This window comes from Tachysurus vachellii, chromosome 12 (assembly GCF_030014155.1).
Source record: "Tachysurus vachellii isolate PV-2020 chromosome 12, HZAU_Pvac_v1, whole genome shotgun sequence".
In the NCBI taxonomy this organism is placed as follows: Eukaryota; Metazoa; Chordata; class Actinopteri; order Siluriformes; family Bagridae; genus Tachysurus; species Tachysurus vachellii.
Window position 1 is genome coordinate 3,188,767 of NC_083471.1, and position 24,666 is coordinate 3,213,432.

Genomic DNA, 24,666 nt, shown 5'->3' on the forward strand with positions numbered 1-24,666 from the left:
CTCGCAGAGAAAAAGTGACTACAGAGTGAACATTTTCAGCAAGAGCTGGAGACATGAGTGACAGTAACCTTTGGTGGCTAAATGTGAGCGTGTCCAGAGTCATGACAAAGTTTCATTTCATACAAATATGTTTCAAGTTGGTAAAGCGACTTCCACCTGCCCATGTTGCTATAGCAACATGTACCAGGAACCTGTTTAATGCTCTAGAAGCTCCTAAAGGTTTTATCTTTAACTTATATAAAGTTTGGTATATTTGGTCTTTCATCTCAAGTCAACTTCAGGACCATTTTGTTATAAATAATCTAAAACAATAAATCTCTCTCTCACCATCTCGTCCGTGTTGGCTTTGGTAGAGACGTCCTCACGTGGGCTTTCTGGCACAGGCATGCGGCTCACATAGAGTCCGTTCAGGGTGGCCATCATCAGAGGCCTCTTCACTGAGTCCACAGACATCTTCTGCCTCTCCAGAGTCTTTGTGAAAGAGAAGAAACCAGCTGTCATTTCTAACATAACCATAAAAAACAAGCTGGGCATGGATAATAATGCGAGTTACAATATATTATCATATACAGTAAAAGAGGGATGACGTGGTTAAATATGTCATTTCTTTCCCTCTACATGACCATTACGTATGGTCACAGTTATAGACATACAGACATGGCCACCAGTCACCAAGCACAGTAATATTAGTCTTCTGTTGGCTCTGAATTGCAACATGCAGTAACAATGAATTAAATCCATTTTTTATATAACCATTTTCATAATATTAATGATGACAGGAAGTGACACAATTATCACAGGATCGAATTGTTAGAGAGTTTTATTAGTTATGTAATATAATTATTATTTTTTTTTGATCCAGGAGGTTCACAAGAACAGGCTCAGGCTCCAGCAGCACTTAGGTGCCAGGTGGTAGGGAAAAGTCCAGTGATGTTGGAATATTTACAGGTGCGAGCAATAAATAAATAAACAAACAAATAAATAAATAAATAAAACAAAAGATGCCCCTTTAAACAGCTTTTAATAAATACTGGCTTGCAGCACCTCTGGTGTATCCACATTACAATCCACTACTCGCCAACCCAAATAAGACTTGGTTCCCTTTTTAAAGGGTTAGGCTCCGCCCCTTTTAGTGGCCAAACCAACAGGAAGGTAAATTATTATTTACACATTATTTATGATCCAAAATTCAGGCATACGTAAACATATATGGACACACATTTTAGTAACTTAATCTTCTTGCGTTTAAATCCATGATCCAAAAATACATTACATTTATGTTTCTGTTCACAGGAATGATTATTGTCCTGATTCCTCTGGTTTTGTCGGCCTCTTGCTGCAGCGTGCAGGCGGTTGCTTTATAGTGCACTACATACGGCATGTATCACCATTTTGTGATGCCTTAGTTAACAAGCAACAAGCAAATGAAGTAACTAAATAATAATTCTGTAATTTTTCTGATCAAAAGCCTCTGAAGAGTGAAAAAAAGTATTATTAAATATAGAGTAAGTTAAAAAAATCACTAAGCCCCTAATACACAAAACTGTTCCATTTGTATTTAAGTAAACAGTATACAGGATCGATTGCACTCGAATTCATTATCTACTACATTTGATTCCGTACCCGCTGGATGTGATTCATTAGCTACTGCATTTGATTCATTACCTACTGCATTTGATTCTGTACCTACTGCATGTGATTAATTACATTCTGCATTTTATTCATTACCTACTGCATTTGATTCATTACCTACTGCATTTGATTCATTACCTACTACATTTGATTCAATAACTACTGCATTTGATTCAGTATCAGTTGCATTCGATTCAGTAGCAATTACATTCAATTGATTATCTACCTCATTTGATTAGATACCTAGTGCATTTGAATCAGAACCGCCTACATTTGATTTGGCACATACTGCATTCGAATCAATACCTACTGCATTCGAATCAATACCTACTGCATTCGAATCAATACCTACTGCATTCAAATCAATACCTACTGCATTCGAATCAATACCTACTGCATTCAATAAAACACACACCCATACACACACACACATACACACACACACACAGTGCACAAACAGCCATGTGCATGTACACTCATGCACAAACGGATAAAGGATAATGGAGATGTTAATATCATGGATCGGTGGGGTGTGGAGAGACATGTCACTGTAACGGGAGTGTCAAAAACACACACACACAAGTTGCAACATGATTCTCCACACACACACACACACACACACACACACACACACACACACACTCTGCAGTACCTTGAGCTCATTCTTCACATAATCTTTGTATTTAATCCAGACTTGGGATTACATATACAAATATTTAAACCTGTGTGTGTGTTTGTAAGTGGCAGCTGAGAAAAAAGAGGTCTTTCTCACCCTCTGAGCAATCTCTCTCTCCACAATGCTGTCCTCGATGGAAAACATCTCTGAGACAGGTCTCTCTTTCACCGGTTCTTTCCTCACCCTCTCCTTCACACTGGTGAGGTCCGGCTCAGAGATGGACGGTCCCAGAGTCGCCCCGCTCAGACACACTGGCTCTGCACGGCTCGGACTTTGTCTCCCGCGGTTCCCTCCTGCATGGGCGTAAACCTGTGTTTGTACCTGCACCACCTCTGGAGAACCTCGGCTCCGATCCTTTATCCAAACACAACAGCATGAAGACCAGATTAAATACCATTAAATTTGTATGCTGAAATGTGGTTAGTTAGTTAGTTAGTTATGTCCTCTTAAAACTGGAAAGCTTTACCTATATAGCAACAGTAACCAATCATGGGGGATGAAGTACCTGGTTGTGGTGTCTGAGTGTGATGTTGTTGCTGCTGGACCGCAGTCCAGGGTATTCGGGGGGAGGTTTGTTAGGAATGTTAGCAAGTGCTGCCTGCAGTTGAGCACTGATGTCCTCGTTCAGGCCTGGTATGTGGACGTCCAGCTCGGGTGCATAGTCCTCCTCTTCCTCTTCACTCTCACTGCTGTGGATCAGCATGGTGACGTTAGATAGTGTTTTTTGATGATGCTGGTATGTTGGGTCAGGGTTGGAGGATTTCTGGGCGGGCATTTGCACCTCAGCCAGCTGAGGTGGTGGAGGAGGTTGGACTTGTGCCTGCTGAGGAGGGATCAGTGGTGGCACTTGCTCTCGTAGTGTGTTCCTCCGAGGCAAGGGGACTACACTGGCTCCCTTAAGGACCATTGCGACTTCCATGCTGTGGCGTTTGGCAAGTGTGGAACGGTGTTTCATGGCCGTTAACGGCTCACTCATTTCCTGTAACGACTGGTGCACCACGGCTGAGCTGTCTGGCTGGAATGTTTTCACAGACAGCTGCACTTTACGTGTCACCAGCTCCGGACTAGATCCTCCAATGCAGCGTTGCCGATGGCTCGCCAAATCTGGCGTGCTGGTAGCTGGCCTAAAGGATGCTGTGTAAGGTGGTGGAGGTTTTGACTGGTGGTTCCTAAACACATGGGTAGTCCGGTTAATCACTTGTTGCTTAGTGTTGGCCAGCTCTGGCGTGCTGACGGTATGCGAAATGCCATTAGCGGCACTACATTGCGGCTGAGCAGTTATAGAATGTACCATCTGACCCTGGTGAGGTACGGTGGGTCCAGCATGAAGTCCGTATACTGGTTGAAGACCTCCACCCCCGCCATAGGGCGCAGGGTAAGGGCCTTGCTCACGCATTTCCGGCTGGCTGTACACTAGTGACGGTTGACGGTAAACATACGTGTTGCTGATGTTGAGGCTGCGCAGTGACTGGCTGTGACAGTCAACGGTAGGTGTGTTTGGATGGTGGCAGCGTTTTTGCCGCATCACAGCATCATACTCTGGTGTGGGCCTGTAGGAGGGAGGGATGATGGCCGAGTGCCGTTGGCTGGGGATGTAGTCAGACCGCATGAGCTCACTCCCAGGGATGCTAGGGCTTGAAGACATGGGTGATGAGTGAACAAAGGTCTGTGAGCGGTTCAGGGAGCTTACGCTCGGACTGCTGCACATACTTCCATTAGGAACCAGGCCGTTACGGAAACTAAACTCCACCAGACTCGTCTCAGACTTACAGTACGGGTCTTCATGGAATATACTGTCTGTTGGGACAGAGAGACAGATCAAAAAGCTTCATCTTTCAAAGCTTCGTGAATGCGTCATCATCACACTCATCAACCCACAGATTGCAAACTAGTAAAGCTGAGTCTATGTTGTAACTGTGCTTAATAGCTTTTTGGGAAAGTTCCTCATATTAAGACAAGTATATTGCTGATAACCTGTGAGTGAGGAAAAAAAGGGACTTGCTAACAGTGACACTGCGCTAGTAATAATAATGTCGCCTTGACTTCTTCTTTACGTTATTCACAATGGGACTGTATAACAGTTTAAAAAAAAAAGACATAAGTTTGAAATTGTAGTTTTGATCAACTCCAGTAAAAACAATACGACTAACTGTTAATCTAATTAACTTGAGTCAAACACAGCCACATTTAACAAACGGAATCTTCAGATATTCCAGGCTTCATTACTGCAAGCTTATGTAAGAGGATCAGAGCCACAGTAAAGCAATAAAAGACTCTGGGTCACGGAAGTTTCCTTAGATCTATTAAACAACTTCAAACCTAGCGGCACGGTAATTAACTCACATACCCTGCTTATCATGTGGTCGTGTTGTGTGTGTCTGTGTGTGTATGTGTGTGTTAATTTCCAGCAAAGAGATCAAAAACAAAATAATTAGAGAGCTGACATCAAGGATTAGTAAGGTGTGCCTAGTCTGTGTGTGTGTGTGTGTGTGTGTGTGACAGAGACAGGGAAGAGACAGAAAGATCTGGAGGTATGCAGACGTATACAAAACCATTAATTACAGATTTCTCTTTAGTCGCCGGGGTGATATATATATATATATATCTGTTTATGTGTAAATGGAAATTGCAGTGAAAATCTTACACATCTGCCTCGAACTTCATCTGGTTCATAAATAATTAGCTTAAAGCATCTGAATAGTTTATGTGGCATCATACACCAGACATAGTCCTGATTCTTTCTTTTATTTTTTTTGTAAGTCGTTTAAAAAGTTACATTTGCTGCTGTGTTGAAACATGTCGGTGGTCCGATTGGCTGAGAATTAGATGTGCTCTGAGTTTACTAACAATTTATTAACAGTTTATTCTCAGCCAATCGGAAAACATCTCAATTTGCAGGTTTCAACACAGCAGCAAACGTAACTTTTATTCACTATTAACTGCCTACATTAATTTTATTCATTTTTAATCCAAAATGAATCCATCTGCGGTGATGCGGTGATAAGATAAGATTTTATTTGGTAGTGAAAAACAAATAGTAATAGTATGATGAGGTGGGCGGTTCAGAACCGTGATTCAGAGGAGTATCTGGGAAAACACGTCATGACAGAAAGTCTACCAGGAAATGTGTGTGTGTGTGTGTGTGTGTGTGTGTGTGTGTGTGTGTGTGTGTTTGTTTGTTTACCTTGAGAGCTTTGGGTCTCTTGATAGTGATCAGGATACTGAGAGTGTGCAATACAGGACTGTGGTCTATGCTGAGAAGGAGACATAGAGAACCGATATAAATAAAACATAACAAAATACAGAAAACTAATAGTTCGAGCTAAACAGCACTGAGTAATTCTGCAAAAATCAAAACCATTTGAACTAGTAAATGCTGTGAACAAGTTCTAAACAATATATATAAAATTATATCTACAAAAATAACATAGTAATATTCAGGTCCTTAAAAATCTATAAAATCGTTCAGAAGTCCCTGTTGTGCTTGTAGAAAATCATGGAATCATCTCCATCCACATTGGTTTTTGCTGTTGAAATTCCAGACTAATAAGGAGCGCAGTTTCACATCCAATCATATAATGAGTTTGATTTATTTAATGAAATAATGCAATATTTCCAGGTCCCCACTTTTTCGTGAATTTCATTGATCGTTGATTGGACACAAATTTCACATATATTATACTGATCTTTTTTTTTATAATAAAACATGCCTTATTGACCATGTGATGGTCTCCTCTCATAAACACTATCACTTAACACCATTAATATTAGCTCTGTATTTTAATGTTCCAAGGTCGAAGAATTCTAGATGATATTATGAGACCTTTTTAGTATCTTGGAATTTAAGCATTTAAGAAAACTTGGGTTTTAAAGAGCTTCTGCAACTATTCTTGTTGCCAAAGTTTGCTTGCATGTTTGCCACCATTTGGCTGTTAGATTATATATTTAAGGTGTTTTTTTTTTAATCCTGACTTACACTTAAATGTATTTTTTTAGAATGTACAGAAAAAGATGACCGTTCTCTAAGATCTACTCATTTCTTCATCCTTAAATTTCATCTAGTTATTTCCGTTCATTATTAACGCACCCGTTTAATTCACTTTAAGCACATCCGTTCGCACACAAAATCCTTAATATGTCCTCAGTGTACACAGAGAGCCAGGCCGAGCCTCAGGGCCGCGGTTGGTGCACCGAAGGCCATTGTGCTGGTTTTAGCTGCATTGTTAGACTTACCATGAGGAAATAAGAGACCGCTTTATACTGAGACCTAACATCCCTCTGGGGAAGCTTAACCACCTCAGCGCTATAGATTTGCACTTTCCCTCTGATTTACACTCTTTAACTTTATAGCAATTCAAAGACAAATGCTAATCATAATCTCACTATTATGCTGTATATTAAATGAGATTTGTCTCAAAGGAAAACGCCTTGAGCAAATAACTAATAATGGGATTTAGGTAAATTGGTGCAGGGTTGCTTCGGAAATTCTTTGGTTTTAGACCTTCAGCTACTAAAAATGAGCATCGGGATAACCAACATATTATTGTTTGCTGTGTTTTAAATGTAAAAACAATGAAATGTTTTGAAATTTTATTGTAGACTATGACAAGAACCTAGAAGTAAGCTGGGACGGAGTTCTACAGAATTGATGTTCATCTAATGAGCCTGTTTTTACAGGATGCTGGTGGTTTTCAGTGTACTTCGGATTTAAAGGAAGTATGTTTAGAGCCTTGACTCAGAACTTAAGTAGGCGCTGTTTATTCAACACCACATTTGATGAGTCTTGCCTTCTTCCCAAACAAACCTCGAGAACCTCCGACCACTTCAAAATGTGCTGATGGTCAAAGATCCGCATGGGAGAAAGAAAACTTGAAGTCGAGGCCGAATATGGCCGAAAAGTAAAGATTAAGGCAAACGTAACGCGATGTATTTCGGATATGAAACAGAACTCATGAATTACATTCTTCATTCATGGTTTGGTAAATCTGGCTACAAGAATTTTAAAATAAACAAATAAATAGACTAATATAGTAAAGCTAAACTTTGCTTAAAGTTTGCAGAGTTAACTGGCTAAATAGTCTTTAAATAAAGAGTTTTTTGAGAATACTTGGACAACCTCATCAGGTGGACTTACTTTATAAATTTTATAACAGTTTGGATTTAAAAAAGCACTAAATAGGTGGGCGTGGCCTAAATCTCCAGGTATAGCTACAGAATTTGAACTGATAGCTAAAATTGTAAATTATAGATAAAGATTATTGCAGATTGGTTTTACAAAGAAATCGGTCCAAGCTTTTTAACACGTTGTTACATAAAATATTCCAGAACGTAGAGTATCAACCTGGTGAGCAGCTATGAATAACCTAGGACATTATGATATAACACATATGAATACCAGAGTCTATGCATATTGTCTTTATAGATGCTCTTTAGAAAGAAAACTAAGACTTAAAATGTGGTGAACTTTTTTAGGTGACAGGTGAACTTGCCTGCCTGTTCCAAGGGGATCTTCTCCGTATAGTGACAGGAGAATGGGTCGGCCTGAATGAAGACAAAAAAAAAAAAGCACCAGAAAAGAAAACCATGGTTATGGTTACGAGCGATTACACTGATCCACCACAGGTGGCGGTGTTGTAGCAGATTTAAGCAGTGGGACGGAAATGTTTGTGGGGAACTCACTCTACACAGATCTTGTTCTGTTTGTAAAACTTGTGTCTGGCTGTGAAGAGGCGTGCTATGTATTTAGCCATCTCTATATCCTCCTAAAAGAAAAAAAATACAAACAATCAAGCTTAAAAACATTTAAAAACAATCTTAAAAACATTTTAAAAGCATCGACTCGGTCCATGATAACTAACAGCCCGTGTTGTTTTGATATGTTTACTGAGATAGCTTAGTAACATTAGTGACATTTTCAGAAATCTGTGCTAGCTAAGAATGGGCGGAATGCACAAAGCTAGCTGTTTGTTTTGCAGACGGGAAAGACTTCACGTCACAGAGTTTCCCGTGAGACGGCCTTGGTGAGTTCACAGTCTCAACACTGACCATGTGAAACATGATGGTGTCGTCTTTGCTGGTTATCTCCACGGTGATAGCCGACTTGTTGTGCCCGATGGTGCCGATGTCCTTCCACCTACGAGAGAGGAAGTGAGTCAGCCTGACCTTGTCTGAGAACAGTTAGCAGTTTGAGCTACGTAAAGAAACTCTTCATATGTTAGGAACGTTAGGGTCAAAGGTCAGACTCACCGGTGAAGCATGATAGATCTCCCGTTTCTGTGCTTGGCAAAGATTCCGATAAACGAAACTCCGATGAAGATGTCATTGGTGTAGTTGTCCTGAAGAGGAAACGAACAAGCTCAAAACATAAGAAACATATGTGTGTGTGTTTGTGTGTGTGTGTGTTTGTGTCATACTTTAGCAGCAAAGCTCTCCTGGCCAAATCCATCTAGTTTCTCCACCTCTTTAATGTAGAGCAGTTCTGCATCTGCAACCTGCATTTGACTGAAACACACACACACAAACACAGAAAAAACGGCTATAGGAAACACTCATGCAAATAAGATTACTAAGTAAGTAAGTTTATAAGATACAAAAATGTATTCTAATCTATATAATTCGTGTGAGCTGTTATTCTAAACTAATGTACCTGTTATAATGTAAAAAAAAATCTAATCTACATGAGACATTTTTTCTGGTCTAATCTTTAATAATCTGTAGAATAAACATTATGTGAGTTCCCTACTAGTGACTCTTGTGTTCTTCAGCCACTTTCTGAGTCCACTCGTCCAACACCTCGTCAACGTGGGGCCAGTTCTAGACAAGAAACAGATAAACGTGTGAATAAAACAAAATGTAACACACACACACACACACACACACACACACACACACACACCTGATACACCTGTGATACGCTTTGTTTTTTTCCTCTTTCTCTCTGTGGAATACACTGTTCTAGCGTGTTTACATGACATGCAGGTATGCTGCTGCTACAGTGTGAAAAGAATGCATACCCTGAGGCACACACACACACACACACACACACACACACACTTACCACAGGGAACAAAACATATTCCCTGAGGAAATCCTGAGACAGATATTGAGTGAAGTCTCCGAAGTCGGCTGCAGAGACAGAAACCGAGAAGATCAGTCATTCATCCAAACAAACAAATAAACAATGTAGGCTATAAACATATAAAATCTACTATGCGACCCTTTAGATGTCGTGGTTATTTGTCTGTACATGGCACTACAGCGTACCTCCAGACGCTTATCTGGGAACATATTCACACTTACATCCTATATATCACACAGTGTGATCTACTTTAATGCTAAATTCACATCTTCAAATAAAATCGCTAATATTTCCACGACTTGCTTCCCGGCATCGCTCTCTAAATCTGTCCCGTCGCCTTTGTGTGCTTTTTACTCAATATGGTAATCCTATCTCTCGACATTCCGCACCTGAGTGTGTCTTACAAAGAGAGCGACAGGATAGAATGAGGTTCTCGCCGCATGTTATCTTGTTCTCTTTCTTTCCTCCCGTGTTTCATTATGTTCTGTGCTATCTTTCTGTTTGGATTCTTGCATGATGTACGAACTACACGTTCTGCCTCTTGTCTTTTAATGTTTACATTCCGGTGAGCTGCTGGCTAAAAGGTTTGATAGCAGTTCAAGTGGATAACTGCTCTCCTGCTCTTAATACCATATTAGGTATGACAGCACCATGCTAACAATAAGATCACACACACACACACACTTACCCTGGACAGCGAGACCGGCGAGTCGAATGCCTTGCTCCACAGTGCAGTGAAGGCGACCATCAAGCACTTCCTTCTTCACCTGCAGGTAGTACTGATACCTGAGAAAGGAAAGGCATCTACGAGTGTGTAGAGAATATCACAAAAAAAAGATGCTAGGGAATTTTGCTAATAATAAAACCAATAGCTTGGCTAATTAGCCTGCAGTGATTTCATCATAGAATGACAAAATGAGAAATAGTGATAAAGAGAATTGATGTCCTCAGAAATATCTCAAAAATACATTGTAATGTTTTTTTCTTAAGTATACAGACATTCCAGGAAACAAAGCCAAGTTTTAAACAAAGATGAAAATAATGTTTTATAAGGACTTGTCAGGTGTCAAACTTGTGAGGACCTTCTTTGGATATAATTATTAACATAGCTGATACTACATCTAAACCTAAATGAAAACATTTCTCTCTCATTTAGTTATTTTTCTACTCTTTTTTTTTTTGTTTCTGTGAAAGCAGTTTTTGTAAGGACCAACAAAATGTCCCCACAATTTCAAAATGGCCAGCTATTCCTACACTGTGTTTCACATCAAAATAAAAATGTAGTCTCTTTTATTTATTTATTTATTTATTTATTTATTTGTAGCAAGCTAGAAAAAAAAATGAAGTAGGGTATGTTGTTGTGGCATGAAGTCTCGTGTTTGTTTAAAAGTTACTGCACTTTCGGTAAAAAATAAATGCATGGAGTTTTGTGAGGACCAGTGAAATGTCTTGTTATGTTGAGTCATATGAAAAGAAAGTCTCATTAATTAATTTATTATTAATTAAGTAAGTAATTAATTAATTTTTAAATTGCTAAATGATGCATATGTTAAAAGTTTCATGTTTAAGTGAAAGAGCTGTATATAATATTTCTCATATAAATTCTTCACTCCTTTACTTTATCCATGTTATTATCAGTTATTATTTTTATTATTTTAAACAAATCTCTGTTTTCTCTTTGTCTTCGTAGAGCCGTTATGTAAGTCGATGGCCATGTTGGTGCACGCTTCTCCATCAGAATGTTAGGTTTATGGTGTATCTTGTCGCCCAGAGACTCCGCCCTTAAATACCACACTGGCTCCTCCCCCAGCGGTGGGGCGGTGGCCTGGTTTTGCTAATTAAAGGGTTGTCGTGGCATTGGAATGGCCTTCTTACTGGATAATGGCGGGTTAGCAGTGCAGGGCAGAGACAGATTACAACCTCTGAATAAATAACAGTTTAAAAAAGATAGAGAGAGAGAGAGAGAGAGAGAGAGAGAGAGAGAGAGAGAGAGAGAGAGCAACTAGACCAAACTTAAACCATATATTGTCTGTCTGATATAAGTGTGTGTGTGTATGTGTGTGTGTGTGTGTGTGTGTATGTGTGAGGGGTATGTGATAGAGAGAGTGACTGTGTGTATCTGTGAAGCTAGAGGTGCTTTCCAGTCTGTATTTATGTTTTGGCCTGTGGTCTGGAATAATCATTGCTAACCTCTGAGTGTGTGTGTGTGTGTGTGTGTCTGCATGTGGGGGGGTTAGAAATGCCCCAGAAAGCTGCGATTTCAAGGCTAAGCTCTACAAAACAAAGTCCAGGTGTGCTAGACGTCATCTAATGGAGGAGGAATGCAGAAGAAATTAAATACCGAGTGTGTAAATAAATAAAGAAGAAGAAGAAAAAAAAATCGCCTTACAATAAAACCTGCATTGCAGATCGGTAAACTTACTGCGCCACAAATACACCACGAGGTCCGCGTTCTTTTCCGCCCCGACAATAAAACGATTGGAATTGCGTGTTTCAAACTCGCTGATATTAACTGACGCTGCCTGAAAGTCACGCCCCTTCATTTTTTTTAACATTTACAATAAAAAGCTTGCAGGAAAGGACACAAAAACAATATGACACCCAGTGAAACTAATCCTGTCTGAATAGGGTCAAGACTGATGTAGCTGCAAAATACGTTATAATTAGGCTAGCGTGAGGAAATGCGACAACACCAGAACCAACACTGCCTTTAAGTGATTGGCGATAAATAGCGTAACTAGGAAGGTAAGATGTGGCCGTGTACAGATTATATTGCAACCTTCTGAGTTTTACCTGCACAAAAGGAACTTTTTTCAAAACTCAATTAGTGTATTTTGTATTTTAGCTATTTTAATTTTAGCCAAAAAAAGTTTCGAATTTTTGTTTCACTACACGTCTTATATCTTAACACTGTGATATTTTTAGACTCGGTTACGATACCTGTTGAAAACACGACACTTATTTAATGTGGAAAAAGTTTTGGCACCCTTAGCCAGCCGTTCTCAGAAATATTCTACATTAATGAAGGTAATTTGCCGAGCATGTGGTGAGTGGATCATTGAGTACATTTCACACACATACACACTCACACACACACACACACAGCTCGAGGTGATTTTCACAGCTGCAGTAGTAGGCCAAGCGCAGATTGTGTTTCGCATTAATCAGATACACTCACCGCCTCGTTTTAAACATCCATATATTTTACTCACATGCACACGCACGCACACACACACAGACACACACAGTCACACACACAACCGGTGACTCAGGCCAGGTGTGAGACATTGACCTTTCGTGTTGTGAGGGCTAACAAGCACTCTGACATGGCTGACTGCTTAACCAGCAGGGCTAGAAAAGCACCTCGAGTTTAACTCCCACAGAGAAGTTTGAAGTGTGTGTGTCTGTGTGTGTGTGTTTATGTTTGTGCACTGGTGTGAGAAATGGACGTGATAAAAGTTGTGAGAAACATCTTTCCCTAAAAGCCGCAGAGGAAAAGTGGGAGGCGAAACAAAAACGGCAGACAGAACCTATCAACAAGCTCACACACACACAGACACACACACACACTTATTTTTAAAATTGCCTTGAGTGTTTTCTTTTTTTTCTTTCTTTTCTTTTTTTTATTTTTCCAAGTCTGATTTTCAGCGACTTTAAAGCAGTGTGTGTGCGAGAGTCGCGGCAAATTTTCTCTTTTAATCTGTCAGCTAAAGGCACAAAGAGACTGTGTCATTTGTAGGATGCTTTATTTTAATGGTCACAGTACATAAAGAATAAAGTCTTCAAAAATAAAAAAAATTTAATGACAGAATGAGTTTCCAACCTACAGTTGATGAATTTGCTTTCACAGCATTTCATTTATACCACAAAAATTAGCCTATTATTATTATTATTATTATTATTATTATTATTATTATTACAAATACCAATCATACTTTTATCTGTTTACACATTTAAAATTGTGGAACAGAAACTAGTTAGTGTTATAATTTACCTGTTACATGACAGCCATTAATTACAAAATAAAATTGTTTTAGCCCAGAAGTGCAAAAACATTCATTTTTTGTTTTAAATTTATAGTTGAATTAATTTTTTATTAATAAATTAATCCCACGATAAAATGTTTCTCACGATAAATGTGTTGGACCCCTTTCTCCTTTACCTAATAACAGTGCTATTCTCAAAAAAGACTGTGTGTGTGTGTGTGTGTGTATGTGTGTGTGTGTGTGTGTGTGTGTGTGTGTGTGTGTGTGTGTGTGTGTGGAATGTGGGTCCCTCCTACGCCAGTCGGCCATGCCAACATTCCTGTGTGACTCCTGAATAGCAGCCAGACTCCCAAACACACAGAGAGCAGTGTTCCCTCCTCTCTCTCGCTCTCTCTCCCTCTCTTACACACACACACACACACACACACACACAGACTATCCATTGTTCCTCTCAAGACCCCTGCCCCTTTGCCCTACGACCTACACACTACCAGACCTCCAGAGATGTCTGGGATACCAATCAGTGCTACCCCTTCTTACCCTGCACCACACACACACACACACACACACTCTCTCTCTCTCACACACACACACACACACTCACACAAAAACAGCGATTTCAAGTGAATACAAACTACAACAGTCTTTCCAGAGCTAAAATAAAATCCTCTGTGTTCCCATGTGTCTTGTAGTAATGGAGTATTATTTTATTTATTATTTATTATTTTATACCATGTGCTGTGCTTTCACATTGTGGTTAAAGGTACAGTCTGTAAAATTGCATTTAGACAAAAACATTCACAAAACTTCATCCTTCCCTTCAGACTGACTCAACCCTCTGTTGAAACTACATATTCCAGAAGAATTTCATTCTAAAGAAAAAGTACAAACGCGTTCATTTAAGGGGAGGGGTTGGGGTGGGGTTGGCTGGGGTGGTTTGGGGTGGGATGGGGTCGGAGCTAATTTACGGGTCACAAAAATGTAAAAAAGTATCCAGATCCAATGAATGGTGATAATGCAGCTAGGGAATTTTATGAGGTACCTTTGAAATCATATGGATATTAAAGCCCTAGTAATATGTTTAAATATTACACATTGCACCTTTAAGTAAACATTTTAAACATTTTACCTGAAATTGCAAAAAATAAACATGCATGAATAAAAGTGAGATCAAAAAAGATTAAATTAACCACTCAGTAAATAGTAAATGCTGGCATTCTTTCACCACACACACACACACACACACAGTACATTTTGTACATTATGAACTGGCAGTAAGACTGAGGACAGCTATTTGTCACACAGTTAGAGCTTGGACAGGAAGAGGTGAACTAAACAGGAGCTGTCTGGACAAGGGGAGACTTTCCTCCTCACTGCAAACACACACACACACACACACACACACAGAGAGAGAAAAGAGACTGAGCAAAAGAGGGGAATAGAGAAAAAAAGAAAGAGGGGGAGAGATAGACACCAAGAGAGACTATAGAGAGGAAATAGATGTGGGGAAAAAAAAGCGAGACAAAGATATCAAGAGAAAAAATGATTGAAACACAGATGGATGGACAGAAAGAAAGACAGGCAAAGAAAGTAGAGTGGGAAAGACCCAGAAAAAAGTATGAGATCCAGTAGAATAAAAAGGGTGTCAAAGAATTATATATATATATATATATATATAGGGAGAGAGAGAGAGAGAGAGAGAGAGAGAGAGAGAGAGAGAGACCCAGCAAAGGAGGCTAAGAGGGTAAAATACAGATAGAAAGTAGGAGACAGGTTAGAGTGACCACAGATGCACAGATGGTCTGGCCTGCTGAGGATGAAAGAACAAACCACACACACAAACACACACATACACACACACACACACAGTCCTAGACAAAGATGAACACTCAAAGTCACACAAAAGTAAAACACACAGATGTTAGACCAGATGGAGGTCAGTTTAACCAATACAGGCTCTTACAGACACATAAGCACACACACACACACACACACACACACACACACACACACACACACATACCTGGTGACCTCTTGCTCAAGGCGGGAGACGTTGGGTACATAGAACATGACCCCGAAGTACAGCATTGGTTCATTACCGAATTTATCCAGCTGCTTTTTCAACGGCTTCTCCAACTCCACCCACCTCTGCATCTGAGCTTTAGAGTGAAACCACAGGCCGAAATAATGTGTCTGAAAGAGAGAGATAGATAGATAGATAGAGAGAGAGAGAGAGAGAGAGAGAGAGAGAGAGAGAGAGAGAGAGAGAGAGAGAGAGAGAGATTACAAAACAAGAGAACAAATTAAAAAAAAAAAAGTGCATCACTAATTATGATCTTATTAACCAGGGTTGCCAGGTTTTAGAAAAAAAACTCCATCACAAATACATCACAAAGTCTTCTTTTTCTCAGTATGGGCACCAATGTCACAATGGTGCATGTGCATTTCTGATGTACAGACGTTATCCACTCCACTTCACTCCTCTCCATATTTCCTTCTCCTAATTGTTTGTATGTCTCTATCTACACTAATTTAAGTATTCAGCCATCCTCAGATCCAGTTCTGCAGTTTCCTGTTGATGTTAGCAGGGAAACACACCTGCCAACAATGTGTTGGCTCATTCTGTTGTGCAAGGTCACATACCAGTCTGTCGGACATGTTTGCTCCTGTTTGATGGGCGTATCGGAAACGTCATGAGCAGACCAGGATGATGTGTTATAGATTTTACCTCAGTAGATATCACTAACTGGAAGATAACAATAATGACAGGTGTCATGTTGCTCGATTGCTGCTACTTTAACAGACCGTTAGATGCTGTTAATCATTTAATAGCAAAACAATTACTTGATAATTACTTGCATACTGTAACCTGATTGGCTCTTATATTTTATGACACAATAACACTTGCAGTCGTTAATATTACCTTAGTTAAAATAAACTCGGTCTAGGATAAAAAAAGAAGAACAAAAAAACTTCTGTAAATAAAATGAGTGCTTGATATTATATGTTTTTTATTTTATATTAAAATTCAGTAGATATAAATGAAGCCATGCAAGACATAATATTTTGAATACATGTCACGTTTTAAATATTTAACTTAATAGAAATAAAAGCATATTTATTATACTTTAAACTGGTAGACTATTTTAGAAACAAGCTATTTTATAAACAGACATTAAAAAAATTATTCATGCTCTCTGGAAAAATGTAAAGTTAAATATATAAATGTTTACATGGCAACGATTATTTTAGAATTATTAGACTGGGTTATAGTTAAATTGAATAGAAAATAAGGGGATAAATGATACTATCAATAAGACTTACTGTTATACATCATAACTAATTTAAAGATGTAAGAACACTTAATGTTATCAGGATTACTGAATTATTAAATATGATAAAAATCCAGAAGTAAATGCTTCCAAATCCAGTCCTATCCAGTTAACTCTTTTTTTCACAGCAGGGTGGGTGTGTATGTCGGTGCGTGTGTGTATGTGAGTGTGTGTGTGTTTAAAAGTGTAAGTGTGTGGGATACCTGCAGGCAAAACCTGTGCTCATTATTAACACACCTCAGATTAACTATATTTGATCTGATGGCATCAAAAGACCAACACACACACACACACAAACACACACACACACACACACACGCATGCAGAATTATGTTCTTGTCATAATTATACACAATACACGAATGCATCTCTATTTAAGTTACATTTTGCAAACCAGGTCACAGAATAAAAACAACAAGGACATTTTAACAGCTTAGGTTTCAATATTAGAGCAAGGAATTTCATGATAATGTCATTTTTTACACATTAAATAATTTGACTCTTAAAAAATTAACAGTACAGTATAGCATAACATTTAGGATTATAAATTAAAGTTACTTTTAGAAATCCTGTCAGGTAAACATTAACAGTTAACAGTTAAAAAGGTTTAAGGGTAAAGGTTTAAGATTGAGTTGCTACCTAGCATTTAAAAAAACAACAACAACAAAAAAAACAATCACTTCAGGATTCCGGTCAGTTATTTTGAGTTAGCTAGTGAGCTTGTGTTCTCATTAAAAGAAAACAATACATGAATGAATATTAATTAAACATCCCTTCAATTAATCATCCCTTTTTTTAACAGTTAAAAAGATTAGCATTAGGTAGGTGGACAGCTTTAAGAGTATATTATTATTATTATTATTATTATTATTATTATTATTATTATTATTATTATTATTATTATATACATATTATTATTATTTATATTATTAAACTAGCTCAAGAAACGTTTTCTGTATGTTAGCTAGCTAGCTAGCTATGATTAACAGTAAAAATGTTACTGTTATGTAACAGTATGGATAAGGGTGTATGCCAAATGCTGTAAATGTAATTGCATTTTAGTTAGCTAGCTAGAATTAGCAGTATAATCACTTCAGGAATCCTGTCAATTTTGTTTGACAGGGTTAAATTCCATTTAAAAATTCTCTCAGATTTGTTGTTGGTTAACTATCTATCATTAACAGAAAATTAGAAAAAAACTGTTTATGAATATTAGTTTACATCTCAAATTAAATCAGTTTTGTTTATGCTAGTTAGCAAGCATGTAGACATTACAAAATATTTTCTCAGAAGTCTGGTCAGGTTAGTTCAGTGAAGCTAGCTAGCTAAAATACTTCAAGAAATACATCCTCCACATATTGCCTTAAATCTTGTTGCTGGGTGTCACACTGTCCTTATTTTCTACTTCTGCTTCTATGTCTGTTTCTACGTCGGCTTTATTTTCTTTTCATTAGTGAGTAAATGAGTGAATCATAAACTCCTGGAAATCCAATGATCCATCCAGTGATTCATTAAAATGCTGTAGGCTACAGTTTAGTCCGTAGCAGTGAGCAGTACATCAACAACATTTTTCTTCAAATCTTTTTCCTCTGATACATTTTTCTCTTTGGCTCTATATGTTTAGCTCTTTATTACTAATCTTCACAAATTAACGATAGCTGTTGTTGATCTGAATCTTCAAAATCGCTTTATATCGTATGCGATTCAGTGAAATCGATTCAGAATTGTTGTATTACATAGAAATAGTAACATTCCATGTAAAGCCTGGGATTTACACTCTTAATGATTGTCCTAGACACGAATGTTGTCTTACATAAATCTGTAGCTAGGTAGCTATTAGACTTTCTGATGCAATCTATCAGGTAATGATGGTAATAAAAAAAGCCGATTGTGAAGATAACTTTAAATCCTTCCACCTTCTATTAGTAACATAATCACTTTCTGGCACACAAAGCAGTCATAAACCAGTCCAGCTCCTCAAAGTCTTTCACTGCTGCCAGAGAGCTTCTAAAAAAAAAAAAAAAACGTAACAGAACAATGATCACAGTGAGTTTATGAGGAGAACCTAAAGGAGGTTCTGCCAAATGAACCAGGAGAACAGGTACCAGTTACTTTTGTGAGGAAAAATCAAAAGTGTGGGAACAGGTTAGGTCAATTTTACTGCCAAGATTATGTGCAGCAATATTGTACAATTCAGCTTTTTGTTTATTTTGCACTCATATCAAGATTCTGTTGATGGAGCTTAATGAATTTAAGGTTAGAGATTATAGTATAGTATAGAAGTTAGAGTATATCTGACTTCATCAGAAATTAATTAAGAAATGTATATGTAACTTAAATACTACTGAATTCTTATTTCAATACCAAAACACGGCAAATCTGTTGCTTTTTGTGCCGGTTTAGTATTTCTAATATATATTTTATATAAGGAGTAATTCCTTAGGTAGTGTGTGTGATATAGTAGATATAGTAGTAGTGTAGAGTGATATATTTATTTTATATTTGGCAGACACTCATACAGAGTGACTTACATTTATACAATTGAGGATTAAGGGCTTTACTGCGGCGGTCGCAGCTTGGAGGTCATGGGAAATTATATATGACAACAAAAAAATAACTAATTAGAAATAAAATGTAGGATGTTGGTAAATAAAAAAAACTAAGGAAAATATTTAAATAAAATACAAATATTAAAAAATATTGAAATATTGAAATTATTGTACAAATATACAAAAAAATTATAAATAAGAGACAAATTCAACTGAATAGAATTAAATTAAAACTAAGATTTGTAAAGAAAAATAACTAACTGAAAAATGTTTTGAAAAAAATGGTGAAAAGTAAATAGGATATTTCAATTCTGAAAAAAAAAAAAAAAAACAATAAATAAATAAGTAAATAAAGGATTTCTGCTGTGCTATATATATTTTATATTGTAACAGTATAAATAGGTTGTTTTGTACATTTTCAGGGCAGCAGAGGTCATTTGGCCAGTGATGCCGTGGGAGAGGACAGCAAACGTCAAGGAACTGCAGACTTACGACTTTCAGAATGACTGAGAAATCTCACAACAAGGTGGAAATATGCTCTCAGACTGCACACACACACACACACACACACACACACACACACAGGTATTGCACACATGCACAAAAAGTCAAGCAGTCCTCGAAAGTTTAAGGAAATATAAACTGTTCTCCTTGAGCAGCCCTGAGCGACAAGTCATGATCAAAGGCACTGATGATAACCAAGAAACACACTATTTAACAATCTTTGTTACACAACCTGAGCTTAAAAAACAACCAGTGTAAAATGAGATGTAGGGTCAATGCAGAGCACCTGGCACCAACTAGACCTTCAAGATTTTTACATAAATACTTTACGTGTCATTTTTGTGGTTGATGCTAAGTGTAAATTCAGTGTATTTTAAACCCATATTCATATTATCGTCGATCTGAGAGGGATTCCTCTGTTAGATTCCACTACACTTTTATATTTTCTATATAAAATACATAACAGCAAAGAACTAGCTAGCTAAATGAAATTAGACATAGCTTTGCTCTAGCTGAAAGGCAGCCCTACTTCCTCACAGCTCCAGGGAAACCAGTTTGATCCAGTTCAATCTTAGGTTACTATCTGAATCTTCACATGGTCTATGAGTATTTGTGTAGGTTTCCTCTAGCTTCTCCAGGTTCGTCCCATCTCCCAAAATCATACTGGTAGGTCAACTGGATATGCTAATTTGCCCCTATGTATAAATGAGTGAGCAAATAGATGTGCATATTGTTCTCCAATAAACTGGCATCCAATCAAGGGTGTATTCCTGACTGGCACCCAGTGGCACCCACATAAGATCCAGAGCCACTGGTGCCCTGACCAAGATAAAGCACTTACTAAAGATGAATGAATGGATAAATAAATATTGGTTGCTTGTGCATAGCAAATGTACTTGCAACTTTAAGTACAGGGACTGTACTGATTGTACTCCAGTAACTGAATTAGATTTTTACATGTTGTGTTACGGTACTGATTTAACTGTATTACTGTCTTGATTTTGGAGCACATTATGATTGTGTGGTTTGAATTTTACCCCAGGGCAGTATGGTTTTCTCACCTCTCTCAGTTCGAGACGCTGAGCAACTGCTTCCAAACACTCTTGGCCAGTCCCTTCGACGGACAGCGTGCACTCGATCACGTGATTGTCCAGCAGTTGGATCCGGATCACGAAGCAGTTCTTGCTCAGCACGTTGTAGCGCCTCGTACGAGGCAGTTTCAGCCTGAAAGGCATGGTTGGACAGGGTCACACCAAGGTCACGGGTTCAAAAGAATACTGCAGGTGGTCTATGCTCTCTGTCCTGCCCAGGGATGGCCACACCCCCCAGTAAAGAAGTTCACTCTGGGAAGGTGCAGTCCCATTCCGAGAGCAAGCTGAGGGGTGGACAGGAAGTGGGATCCTGGGAGCTGCAGAAAGAAATGAGAAAGCACAATGTTAGAATATCCACAATTGAAAAAAAACTCCACAAATATTAGGGTCTGATTTCCCAGACGAGTTCAAACAATCTTTTAATCTGAGTCAAGGCTCAGTTTAGGGCCTGCTAATCAGCAATGATCAAAAACACCAAAAAAGACCATGTACCTTTAAAAAATTCTGAACTAGCCATTACTCTCTGCTCTTTCTTTCTTTCTTTCTTTCTTTCTTTCTTTCTTTCTTTCTTTCTTTCTTTCTTTCTCTTTCTCTTCTTCACTCACTTCACTTCTTTTGATGTACAACACATAAAACATGCAAGCTGAAGGCCTTTGAAGTGCAGCACATGTATACTGTTTCTAAAGAGACAACTTCACCCCACAACCTTTCTCTGTGTCTCTCTCCATCTTTCTCTCTCTCTGTTTCCTGTCATTCTGTCTGTTCATATTTAGTTCCATACTGTATATAAACCATTAAAAGAAATATTTTTTGTCCTCTTACAAGTGAGATAGAATCCATTGTTGGTTCAAAGCTCAAGAGAAGAGAAGAGAAGAGAAGAGAATAGAAGAGAAGAGAAGAGAAGAGAAGAGAAGAGAAGAGAAGAATGTGTCAGCGCTTGTCTGGGTGGTAGAGGTGGGGTGCAGATAGGCAGCCTGGATCACAGCCCAGATTCCACTCTCTTCTTTCCCTGGAATAACATAGCACCCCTGACACTAGAGTGCCCAAGGGAACTTTGTGTATTTTTCTGTGTAGCAATACAGGAACGTGAGACAGGGAACATAACAACAACACAGCAATATCAGAAATTAATCAGCCTCCGAACACCCATCCTACCCTAAACACTTGCTCCAAGGACCAAGCTTGTTACCCTAGGCCTTTCTTTCAAAAAAGCAACCCTCAAACTAGCCCACAGCAACCTGCTTGCTAGAGCATACACTTCATTTAAACTGCTTTCCTCGAGACTTGCTACAGGTATGTTCCTTTCCCAAGAAGTTGTTCAGATCTCCTCACCAGAACTTAATCCAAGTTGGCACTTTAAGTCAGGACTTGCTCCAGGTATAATACTGTATCTACCCAAAAATATCCACCAGTAAAACTTCTTTCCCCATAACTCTCTGCAGATAAGATCCATAATGAGAGATTTTATATTTTGGCATATTAAACCCAAACAAAGGGTTCCCTACCCAAAAGTCACTGAACACTGAGAACACACAATTCTTGCTATAAGACTTTCACACTACACAGAAGTAGCTTGCCCTGGTCTCCTGCCAAGCAAGCACACAACCAAGGAAGTTGAATGAAAGTATAGTCTCTTCCCCAAGATTGTTTAGACCAGATTAGCTGAAGCTTGACTTTCCCTATTCAAGGAGTTACCAATACCAGGATTGTTCTGTGATCTCGACACCGGGACTCAATCCAACCTCCCTACCCCCTTACTCGCTTAGAATTCTTAGAAAGTTGGTGGCCTTATAAAAAAAAAATAAGAAAAAAATTTTCTTGCTGCATCATTCCAAGTACACTAACAAGACTTCATTTAAATTGAGCTCCCAACCCTGGAACTAGTGTGGAAAGAACTCCTTACCTCAGCTCTTCCATCGCTCAAGCGCTCTACTCCAGGGCTCATTTGGTATTCCCAAACCAGGACACACACCGGCTCCCTACCCACTGTCTCATGTTAAGTCGGTTCCATAGACCCAATTCCTTCTTCGCACCAGTTTAAAAGGCCTTTTCCTTACCCTATGACTTGCTCAGGCCTGCATAAGCCAGGACAGCAGGGAAACTGACCGTAGAACTTGCTCAGAACTTCCTACAGTAAGTGAACATCTATATGGCTGCCTTTTACATCAGTGGCTGTTTAAAAGATAGCTAGATCTATTATAATGCTCTGCTACCATGTCCTTTTTTTGCCACCTAAACCAACACATTTATTTTGCACCCACATTCTCACACAAACAGAGGTCTGGGCAAAAAATTCTAGCTGAGGTTTAGACAGATCACCATGCCATGTTTAGCTCACCTCGACGGGTCTTGTTTTCCTGCGGCAGAGAGAAAATGAGCAAAACAATGGAGCTGCCCTTTTACACAGCCGAAGCTAACCGCAATGGTTTCTCAACGTTCTGGTACCAGCACCAGGATATTTTAAGCACATATAAACAGTAAGTGACTTGGAACTTTGTAATTTTGTGGTTCAGAAAATGTAGCATAGAAATAGAGCAAAGGCAAGAGCCAAACACACACACACACACACACACACAGGTCATGAGTTTCTGGGTTTCCAACTGTGTCTAGAAAGCCAAGCCATTAACACATGATTACACACGACACCAACTTTTTCTCCTACACAAAGCATACCAAAACAAACCTATAATCATATTCAAAACAACAATTAAATATGGTATGAGAATTTACTGTAGTTTCCACTACAAAATATCCAGACGTGCCAACCGAAAGGCACACTACACATCCAAACATGCCTAATTAGTCTGAACCGAGGTTATAATACACGACTGCCTGCTGACAGCATGTCTATGAATTTAACCAAGAAAAGAAACGTCAAAAGGACAACGTATGAAAATAGCATTAAATCATGCATGGGTCAGTCCATAAAAATGTTATTTGACATAACATCATGACCTTTGACCCCGTTATTATCCTGTCTGCATAATCAACGATATATATTTAAGTACTTAGCTTTCGATGTATTACAATTTATAGTGCAATTTATAGTGCAAACTGCAAAAAGGACTAAAAAAATGAATGTTGTACAAGATAAATTGAAGCAATGCAAAATTTATACAGAATAATATAATATAGAAAACACACTTACGGATGATTGTACTGTTTGATATGGTGCAGCTTTACTGTGACTGACGGGAAAAGATGTCAGATTTTGGGAAAGAAAAGTCATGCATCTGATTCACACACACACACACACACACACACACACACACACACACACACACACACACACACACACAATCTGTTCTTCCAGATGGATATTGTGGGATCGTGTAAGAATTTCTGCAGAACAGAGAGCATCTTGTTTCTACTTTTTTTTTCTTCTCATCTACACAGAAGGCATAGATAAAAAGGCACTGCCCCACACACACACACCCACACACACACACTCATCTTCAATGGTGCAATTGAGTTAACACCTGCTGTTCATGTCTGAACTCCTACACTGTGGGATGCTTACAATATGTGTGTGTGTGTGTGTGTGTGTGTGTGGTCATCCGTTGCCACCGTGTTTATCATGCGGCACTTTGTAGCACATTTTATATCACAGCGGATTTTTCAGATGTTGATTAATGTTCAGTAGCAGCAGCTTTGTCAGTTGTCGCAGGTTAATATTAAGGCACTCATTTCTATATGTATGATGATCTCTCTGCATGATCTAATGCTAATTAGAAACAGATTAATTTCTTGTTATTTAACAAAGAAACACATTGTTGCCATGGCGACAAGCTTTCTGTTAGTCCTCGGTAAGTTTTCTA

The 24,666-nt window shown here is 38.5% G+C and overlaps 1 protein-coding gene across 2 annotated transcripts in view; it reads right to left on the reverse strand.

Annotated features, from left to right (window-relative positions):
* LOC132854542 (tyrosine-protein phosphatase non-receptor type 14-like) overlaps nt 1-24,666 on the reverse strand; it is a 39,114-nt gene that overhangs the window by 4,833 nt on the left and 9,615 nt on the right. The window contains exons 2-15 of one of the 2 annotated variants that reach the window (XM_060883014.1): nt 20,819-21,165; nt 15,396-15,565; nt 10,075-10,190; nt 9,366-9,433; nt 9,051-9,121; nt 8,722-8,809; nt 8,555-8,643; nt 8,354-8,441; nt 7,988-8,070; nt 7,798-7,849; nt 5,493-5,562; nt 2,814-4,105; nt 2,405-2,662; nt 328-471 (exon numbers count right to left, since the gene is read on the reverse strand). In XM_060883014.1, the coding sequence (XP_060738997.1) occupies nt 328-471; nt 2,405-2,662; nt 2,814-4,105; nt 5,493-5,562; nt 7,798-7,849; nt 7,988-8,070; nt 8,354-8,441; nt 8,555-8,643; nt 8,722-8,809; nt 9,051-9,121; nt 9,366-9,433; nt 10,075-10,190; nt 15,396-15,565; nt 20,819-20,992 (2,763 nt within the window). In that variant the 5' untranslated portion in view covers nt 20,993-21,165. The remainder of the gene's footprint in view (nt 1-327; nt 472-2,404; nt 2,663-2,813; nt 4,106-5,492; nt 5,563-7,797; nt 7,850-7,987; nt 8,071-8,353; nt 8,442-8,554; nt 8,644-8,721; nt 8,810-9,050; nt 9,122-9,365; nt 9,434-10,074; nt 10,191-15,395; nt 15,566-20,818; nt 21,166-24,666) is intronic. The other variant, XM_060883015.1, reaches the window with a different exon arrangement.